Source organism: Populus alba, chromosome 14 (genome assembly GCF_005239225.2).
Source record: "Populus alba chromosome 14, ASM523922v2, whole genome shotgun sequence".
Lineage (NCBI taxonomy): Eukaryota > Viridiplantae > Streptophyta > Magnoliopsida > Malpighiales > Salicaceae > Populus > Populus alba.
Window position 1 is genome coordinate 7408792 of NC_133297.1, and position 10044 is coordinate 7418835.

The window sequence follows — 10044 nt, forward strand, 5'->3', positions numbered from 1 at the left end:
GAATGGTGAAATTAGAAAATAAATCAAGAAAAAAATCAAATAAAAAACGATGCAAATAAAAAAAATAAAAAAAATGTACAAAGAACAAAATAATGGTTGAGACAAACAAGTTGGCATTGGTGGTCCAATATGTATAAGTCTTAAAAAAAGCCTAGGCGCATGGGCTAGCCAGCCTAAGCTCATGCGCTTAAGCCTTTGTTTTTTAAAAAATGAATAATATTTCATCTACCTCTTATTTTTTTTTAGATTTTTAGAAAAAAATAAGTGAAAAATTAAAGGGCATATATTTCTTACCTAGAAATTCATTTTTCAGCCTACTTTCACCTTAAAATATCCACTAAACACCCTTAAAACCACTCAAAACCAATTTATCAAGCCAAAGAACCCCAAAGCAATTTAAAAATACAAAATCAAACCGAAAAAAAACTCTCTCAATATTTATTTTTTTTTCATGCAAGATAAAGTCTAAAAACAATCATCATCGAACTTTTCTTATCGAATGAAATTCTTTACACCAAACTTGGCAATTTTGGTTGTCATAATTGTGACAACTAACAATTTTTTCTCTATTATTGTTTTTTTGAAAATTTCTTTAAAACTCAGAGACTTAAAATAATTAAATTAAAAATTGTCACAAATATAAAGGGATTCAATATATTTCCTTTGCATTTTACTTTTCAGTCTTCTATTTTTTAGTTTGATTTTTTTTTTAATTTTACTAATTAGACTATAAAATGATTAAATTGAAGAAATAAAAATTTGAAAAGAAAGTAGCTTCATTTTTTTATATAAATAATGAAGCATCATAACCTCATATTTTGTTAGTATACTAGGCAATGGACCACCATTTTTATTTTGTTATCTCTACACAATATATAAATAGCTTCATTGTTGGGATCATTAGTTGCCAAACTAAACTAGAAGAGCTTGCGAGTCTTTTTCACCCTCAACAATAGAAGAAGGAAGAGTTGTTGTAGCTCTTATGAAAGAGAAGACCAACTAATAGAAGAAGATTACTTCAATGATTTCTTAGGGAGACATCAAAAGGAAAATAATTCAAAGTTACGTGGTAAACCATCATTTCATCTAGAGAATATTAATCCACCATATATATATATATATACCAAATAAATATTGTGTATCTGTGGTGTGATAAAAATTTGAAAATGGTATGATGAATATGTTGAAAGTTGGGATAAATAAACAATGACTAAATGTGAAGAAGATGTATTGCACAAGTAAATAATGTAAAGAAAAGCAAGTAGAATACACACACGTATTTTGCGCAGACATAAACTTATAAATCAATGAGCAAATGGAGAAATATATAAACGCAATTAACTGAAATTTATATGTGTATATAAAACATGCAGAACATTACATTATGAAATATTTCAAAAAAAAAATGTGTAAAGAGTATATTTATTTGTTGATGAACTTCGAACAAATAAAAAAAATAAAATGCTTTATTGTCAAGAATTATATTATTTGTTTTTAAAATTGTATTATTTATCACTTGGTGTAAACGATTTCAACACAAACAATCCACAAAATTCAAGCAAGACACTTACTTGCCATTAAATGAAATTAAAAAATCTTAATAATACTAGAGAAAGATGCAAAACACCTACTTGTGCTTTTAACCTTACACACTCTTCCAACCATGAAAGATGTCACTCTTGATATCTCTTCTAAATCCGAAGAATATACCATTATCAATATCTTTTACATCTCATAATATATCATTATTCATTTTTAAATTTCATTACCACACAATCCATCTATATAAATTGTATCCTTCATTTTCACAAAAGCATATTATTTCAATTGATCAATTTATGCTTTTTGCACTATATGAACTCTCAATTAAATCAAAGTTGATAGCACCTTTTTGCACTATATAGACCTTCCTAATCCATATACTTTCAACCATAAGCTCCTTCTCTCTTTTTATTTCTTTACCAATTTTTTTTTTTAATTCTTTAATAGATTAAGTTCCAAATCCCTCATCACATATCGTATAAACAAAGCAAGTGTAACTTTCAAATCCTCAATAACAATTAATTATAGAACTATAACTCACAAGATTTAATATGGTGACCACATTTGATAACATGATCCAGTTCCTTGCACATAAATCTCTAACCTAACATTTTATACTAATTTCATACAATTTTTACACACGTACATCAACATCGTAATATTCCTTTTTCACTACATTTGGTCGGCCATTTTCCCCAATTTTTTATCTCCAAGTTTTCTTCTATATAACATTAATTCTTACATCCATTACAGCTCTTTTTAATTAACATTCCTAGCAACTAATTTAACATAACCCTAAATTTCTCAAGCAAGAACCCTAGTGTACCATATTCTAAATTTGTTCAAGATTGCTTTAAATTTCCATCAAACTTGATAAATCAAGTGTAGATATCCTTATCATGTAATAATACAAATCCAAATGCAAACCAAATGAACAGCAGTTCCTCGGACTTCATGAATGGTTTGTGAATAAGTCTTTCTACAAACCAAATTGGATGAACAGTTTATGAATAAGTCTTTCTATAACTGTCTCTTTTTATTCAAGTGTCTAGATGCTTAAAACTCATAAAATCTTATAAGTCTTCTTTTAAATCCTTGATTTCCCCTTAATTTTTCTAAAATCAAGCCGTATGAAGAAATTTCTTTCTTTCTTTTTTCCTCTGTAAGCCGCCGGCCACACACACACACACACACATATTAATTCCTACTATGTCTTTTATTTGATACCTTTTATATTTCCGGGTAATATGATTCAGATCACAATGCTTGCTTAACTAAATTTAACCAAGACGATATTAAAATTCAATAAACTTTATCCCAAAATATTTCTTTTCAGATATATTACTTTCATTTCTGTATTTTTTTATATTTTCTTGGCCATTTTTCATAGTTTTATTTTTAACTTAACACATAAACTTTTTATTTCAAATTTTCACAATATATTTTCATCCTTTTAATATGAATATTAAATTTACTTGCTTATCATACTATTTACTTTGCAATCCTTATAGATTTACAAAAATATATGTATAGCTATAAAAAGTTTCGAAATCATTGTTTTACCTTTCTAGTTTGAACTTTTGATGTTGACTTAAAATTTTCAAAATTTATCCGTACAAGTTCTATATATCTTCATTCCCTAAACATTTTCTTTAACGAAAAAGTATGTAAATTTCATATATTTTGCACCCTTTCCATACTTGTTATTTTAATATAAAAAAAATAGCAACAAGATTATCACAATAAATTTTCAATAGCTAAGATTAGCATAATTGTTTATTATTCCAAGTTTTGAAATAAAGTTCTGTAACAATTTACTTGAATTTTAACCTTAGCGGTCAGCTTGTATGAGATTGCTTTTCCCATTGTTTTAAGAACTGATCCAGGACAAGATTCGAGTTCTGGGTTTTGACCTGATTGGTCAGGTCAATTTTTTTTAAAAAAATTCAAAACAACATTATTTTAGTAAAAAAACAAAAATAAAATAAAAATTAACGAGTTTACAGCTAAGTCTTGCTGAGTCAATCAGGTTGCTGGGTCACAACAGGTTTTTTTTTTCTTCAACCCGGCCCAGTTATAGCCCTAGGTTAACCCGCCGGACTGGACCGGGTTTAAAACCATGGCTTTTCCAACTAAAAAAACAAATATCACAATATGAATTTTCTTGTATCCACACATTAATAAAAATTGAATATGAAAACCTATCCATTTCAAAATGATTATATTTTATCATTTATTTCTTGTAAATATCTTATTACTTTCAAGAGAAGAACTGCCGTGCACCGAAAAAACCGGGGGGGAGGGGGGGCGGCTGTCCCCGGCCCTGTCCGGCCCTGGCTAAGCTAGCTTTCTTTGAATTGGTGACTGGTGGTTGAAAAAGAATCGGACATGGAAGGTGGAGGTGGGGTTTAAGATTAGGAGGGTACTGCACGTGGGCTTCATAAAAGCTGCTCAATCAACGTGGTGTCCAGGGGCGGAACAAGAACAAAATATTAGGGGGGGCCAAATTAAAAACCTTCAGTTACTTTTATTAAAATCATAAATATTTATAAGAGAAAGGCTGAAAAAAACATTTCTTTGCAGGGGCCAGGCCCCTGCCAGCCTCCCCCTACCTCCGCCACTGGTGGTGTCCTCTCTCTCTCTCTCTCTCACGGAGTGAGGGGTGGCTCCTCCTTATGTGGCCGACAACAGGATATTAAGCTTGGAAAATTCATCTCTGTCTGGACACCTGACGTTACTGACCCGCTAGCCAGTACTATATTTTTTTTTTAAATAGCAGTAGAATATTTATTTCTTAATTTTTAAATTGTGTTATTGAGAATTAAAAAATAATACTCGAAAACAACATCAAAATATTCTCACAAAGTCAAGTACCCTGGAAATAACTGCTATCATCTTGTAATAATAATAAAAATATATCCATCTTATTGTCATGCCATATTAGAGCCTCTTGTAAAATGAGTTTTTATGGAATTTAAAAAATATATATTATTTTTTCAATAATTTTAGATTATTTTAACATTCTGAAGTTAAAAATAAATTTTAAAAAATAAAAATAAAAACATTTTAATATATATTTAAAAATAAAAAATACTTTAAAAAATATTATTACCGAACACCTCTCCTTTGGAACAACAATTCTCATAGGCACCTGCACTCACACTACCATGCTATGCCTTCAAACAACAAATCTATTAGATATTTTATTTTTTTTATTTTTGTAGCTTTAAATTACTTTTTTATCTTTTTAAGGATTGATATAAAAAATAAATTTTAAAACATTATTATTTTAATACACTTTCAAATAAAAAATATTTTAAAAATAATATTTATCACAGCAACACATTCCCTAAAATTACCATGAAATTGTCGGCGAAATTGAAAGACTAGCTGTCAATGATGACAAATTTCCCACATACATCAATTTCAATAGCACAATAATTATGTCTGTTTGTTTATGCGACTGTGATTACTTTAAAAATAAACCATGATTTTTAAATGTTTGGTAACAAAGAACCATAATATACTATTTATGCGGAGCCAGCTAAAATTGGTTAAAATCAAAGGTTTGTGAAAAGCAACTTTTTCGCAGGGGAGGGTGTCTCCATTATTTATATAAACAGTGGAGTTATTAACTCTAGTTAAATATATTGAATCGGGTCTGACTCAATTAAAAAAAAATTATTTTTATTTTTTTAATTATATTTTATTTAAAAATTAGAAGCAAGTCATTTAATGACGTAACATTTACCGAATTTGATTATAATTCCAATTTTGGTCTTGCCGGGTCCGACCTAGTTAAAAAAAATTCAGTTTTTATTTTTATTTTTAATTTTTATTTTATTCAAAAAATTAGAAGAAAATCGTTTGATAATGTAGCATTTGCAGAATTTGATTCAATTCCAATTTTGTTCTTGATGATATTTTTACCTGATATTGTTGTGCGCTTAAAAAACCATGGAAGATATAATCCTTGTTAGATAGATTTCGTACGTGATAAAATTACACGTAGTTTAATGAAATAATAAAAATATTTGATATGAATATTATTTATTTCATTATGTAATAACAGTAGTTAAATCTATAATATTTAAATTAAAAACCATCAATATTAATTATTTTTTGTTTAACCTCGGTTTGAAAAACATTCTTTAATCTATATATATATTAATTATTTTATAACCTCAGTTTGAAAAACATTCTTTTAACCAAATACTTTAAACTATTTTTTTGTTTAACCTTAATTTTAACCACAATTTTAACCAATCATATATTTTTTTCAAACCGACCTCAACTAAAAATATTTTTTATAAAATAACTTTCTTCAAACTACAATTATAACCGTTATCACAATATCAAATACACTAATGCAGCCAATTGTTTTGTTTCATGGTTGCAATTCATAAAAGGCTCACGGTCTGCCTTTTTTAAATATATATCTTAATCATATGTGTATTTAATTTGAAAAAAAAAAACTCTTCCTTTCTGATTTTTCTTTAACCCATCATCAACCATGAGAATATAAATAATAATATTTTCTTGATTCATTTTTATATTAAAATCTAGGGTACATTAAAAATTATTAGAAATCATAATCTTTAAGTGAAAAAATATAAATTCTTAAACCCAAATCTCAGCTACCACAATAATATAAATAATTCTTTAATTATAAATACGAGTAATCAAATATAAAATATAATGGTTATATTCATAGAACTTCATGATTTTTGCTTTCATGTAATTATTTTAAAAAATATATATCTTAATTTATAAGGACCTCTCCTCTGACAATGACTTGAACTACGGCCTCAAAATAGATGTCCTTTGATAAAATGAAATCATCAATATAATGAAATCAAGATATTTGTATTTCCTCTTTCAATCCTCAATTATTTGACATAGATTTTTTTATGAAATAAACTGTATAGTTATGGAGGTAGAGCGGGTATCAATTTTTGAATAAATTTATTATTTTACACATCCATAAAATATATAATTATTAAATAAAAAATTACTTCTCTAAGTTAATCAATAAAATTTTAGTATTGATATTTGTTAAACAGTTTATTAACTCATTAATCCATGCGGACCACATCTTCCATTTATCACCCGGTATTTAGTGCTCGTTTGGTAACCAAAATAAAATTGTTTTCAATGGGTAAGACCCACGTGGCCTTGCAGGTTTCTGAGAAGCAGTATTTTACTGTTTGTCGTCTAGAAGAAACATCATCAATAAAGCATGACTCCACTGTAGAACTGTTCACTTCACTAAAGTGAACAGTTTTTTAAAAAAGACAAAACCAGTGCGAGTGAATTAATTCACTCGCACTGTTAACATGAAAAGTTTAGATTTAAAAAAAAAAAAATCAATGCAATTAATTGATTTTACTCGCACTATTCATGTAAATATGAACAATATATTTTTTTTTTTGTTAAAAAAGTTGTTTAAGGTGAATTAAATTTACTCGTATTGTAATCTTAATTTTATTCCTGATAATATTTTACCTAATTTTATTACACGCTTAAAAAATCATGAAAACTATAGTTCTTGTTGAATGAATTTTGTATGTAATAAAATTGTAATTTTTTTTTAAATTGAGTTTTACTCGAAAAACTAGTATTTAGTATTATTTAATAACACTACATAAATTAAAAAGATATCGCATGATGACATAGTATTTGTGGAATTTGATCGCAATTCAAATTATATTCTTACTGGGTATGACTCGATTAAAAAAAAATTCAATTTTTATTTTTATTTTAATTGTGTTTTATTCAAAAAATTAGAAGGATATCGCTTGATGACATAACAAAAAAATCAGTTTTTGTTGCTGCGTGTTTAAGAAATCATGAAAAATATAGTCATTGTTGGATAGATTTCGTATGTGATGACATTGCATATAGTTTAATGGAATAATAAAAAATATTTGATATTAATATTATTTATTTCATGATGTAATAATAGTTGTTAAATCTACAATATTTAAATTAATTTTTTTTTTAATTATTTTATAATCTCAATTTGAAAAGCATTTTTTTAACCAAACACATTAAACTACTTTTTGTTCAACCTTAATTTCATCTACGGTTTTAACCAAACATATATTTTTCAAAACAAACCTCAACTAAAAATACTTTTTATAAAATAAATTTTTTAAAAACACAACCATAACAGCAACCGCAATACCGAACACACTGTGTCATACAATAGAAAGATGAAGGGCTTTTATAAAAATTAAAAAAATATTGAAAATTAATTTTTTTTATTTTTTAAAGTTATTTTAATATACTAGTATAAAAAATAATTTTTAAAAAATAAAAATTATAAATTATTTTAATATATTTTTTAATAAAAATGATTTTTAAAAAAACATATGCATAAAAAAACCCGCGAGTCACAAATAGCCGTCACCAGACGTCAGCATAGAAAAATTCCCTCCAATGAGAACAACAAAGCGCACACACCCACAACAGCATGTATAAGAAAAGCTGAGGAGAGTAGAAGCAGAACCTACATCCCTCCTGTTTTTCACGATTGCTTGCTCTGTCCAGTTCAAAGCTTAGTTCCAACCATGACACAGAAACCCCATGTAGCTATTTTTCCCAGTCCAGGCATGGGTCACCTTATCCCCCTTACTGAGTTGGCTAAGAAATTTGCTCTCAACTACGACTTATCGAGTACCTTTATTGTTCCCTCAATAGGGCCACCACCGGAGGCCCAGAAGAAAGTTCTCGGCTCCCTTCCGGAAGGCATAAATTATATCTCTCTGCCTCCAGTTAGTTTTGATGACTTGCCAGGAATTAGGGCTGAAACCCAGATCTCCCTCACCATAACTCGCTCGCTTTCATCAGTCCGTGATGTGCTCAAGTCATTAGCTGCCAGCACTAGACTGGTGGCTTTGGTTCTCGATCTTTTTGGCACGGATGTCATTGATATTGCCTCGGAACTCAGTGTGCCATCGTATATCGCTTCCCTGTCTACGGGTATGACTCTATCCTTGCATTTTTATTTGCCAAAGTTGGATCAAATGGTTTCCTGCGAGTACAGGGATTTGCCTGAACCTGTACTGCTACCAGGCTGTGGGATTTCAGTACACGGGAGGGATTTACCTGACCCGATTCAAGACAGGAAGGATGATGCATACAAATGGTTCCTTCACCATTCAAAACGACATAGTTTAGCTGAGGGAATCTTGCTGAATAGTTTCGTGGACTTGGAGCCAGAAACTATAAAGGCTTTGCAAGATCAAGAACTTGGAAATTTACCACCTATCTACCCGGTTGGTCCCATCATTTACTCCGGTTCAAGTATTGGGGCGAGTGGTCACGAGTGTCTCCAATGGATGGATGATCAACCAAACGGTTCGGTTCTGTATATTTCGTTTGGGAGTGGTGGAACTCTGTCTTTTGAGCAGCTAAATGAATTAGCCATGGGGTTGGAAATCAGTGAGCAGAAATTTTTATGGGTCGTAAGAAGCCCGGATAAATCTGCTAGTGCCTCCTACTTCAGTGCCACAAGCAATACAGACCCTTATAGTTTCTTGCCAAAAGGTTTCCTGGACCGCACCAAAGGACAGGGTCTGGTGGTGCCATCCTGGGCACCGCAAATTCAAGTGCTTAGTCATGGCTCGACAGGTGGATTCCTAACCCATTGTGGTTGGAATTCGACTCTAGAGAGCATAGTGCATGGGGTGCCTTTGATTGCTTGGCCTCTCTACGCAGAGCAAAAGACAAATGCAGTCTTGTTAAGCGCGGGCCTTAAGGTGGCATTGCGGCCGGAAGTGGACGGAAACGGTCTAGTGGGACGAGAGGAGATTGCGAAAGTTGTGAAGGGTTTAATGCAAGGGGAAGAAGGGGCGGCAATTCGCCGTCGAATGAAGGGCCTGAAGGAAGCTGCGGCCAAGGCAGTGAGCGAGGAGGGCTCCTCCACCAAATCACTTCATGAATTAGTGTCCAAGTGGAAAAATTAGTTCATCGCATAGAAATTCAAGTTGTTTTAATGTTTTCTTTGATGTTTCCATTGCTCTCTTCTTTCTCCTGAGAATTGGGGATCAAATCCATGTTGTTTAAATAAAAGTTGCGCCTCGCAGCTGTTAAATTATAGCTCTCGTAATAACTTTTCCACCCACTACAACTCCATTAATTATCAGAAGACCTGTTGTTTGTATTAGACTGCAAAATAAGAGTAAAATCAAATAAAAGACGGCAACCCGTTTGTTTGCTAGAAAAATATTTTTTTTTGAATAATAAATTTTAAAAAAAGTAAAATTTAGAAAAATAAATTATTTTTTGATGTTTGATAGTGTAATAAAAAAATAAGTTGGAAAACATTTTCCAGTGTTTGGTTATGTCATGGAAAATAAGCTAAAAAATTATTTATTAATGTTTTATTTTTCTCAAGTTTATTGAAATAATAAAAAACAAATCTTACAAATTAAAAGTTGAATGAGAATGAAATTGAAAAAAAAATATAATTTTATAAATTATCTCAAATAAAATAAA

At 29.8% G+C, this 10044-nt stretch overlaps 1 protein-coding gene across 2 annotated transcripts; it reads left to right on the forward strand.

The window, feature by feature from the left end:
- The first annotated feature begins 8031 nt into the window (after window positions 1-8031).
- LOC118041540 (hydroquinone glucosyltransferase) lies at window positions 8032-9643 on the forward strand. Of its 2 annotated transcripts, XM_035048935.2 has the most exons (2): window positions 8032-8526; window positions 8620-9643. In XM_035048935.2, exons 1-2 carry the CDS (start codon window positions 8115-8117, stop codon window positions 9510-9512), a joined length of 1305 nt encoding a protein of 434 aa, XP_034904826.1. In that variant the 5' UTR covers window positions 8032-8114; the 3' UTR covers window positions 9513-9643. The 2 variants fall into 2 exon arrangements, with proteins under 2 accessions (XP_034904826.1, XP_034904825.1); XM_035048934.2 differs by having other exon boundaries at window positions 8032-9643.
- Window positions 9644-10044: the final 401 nt, after the last annotated feature.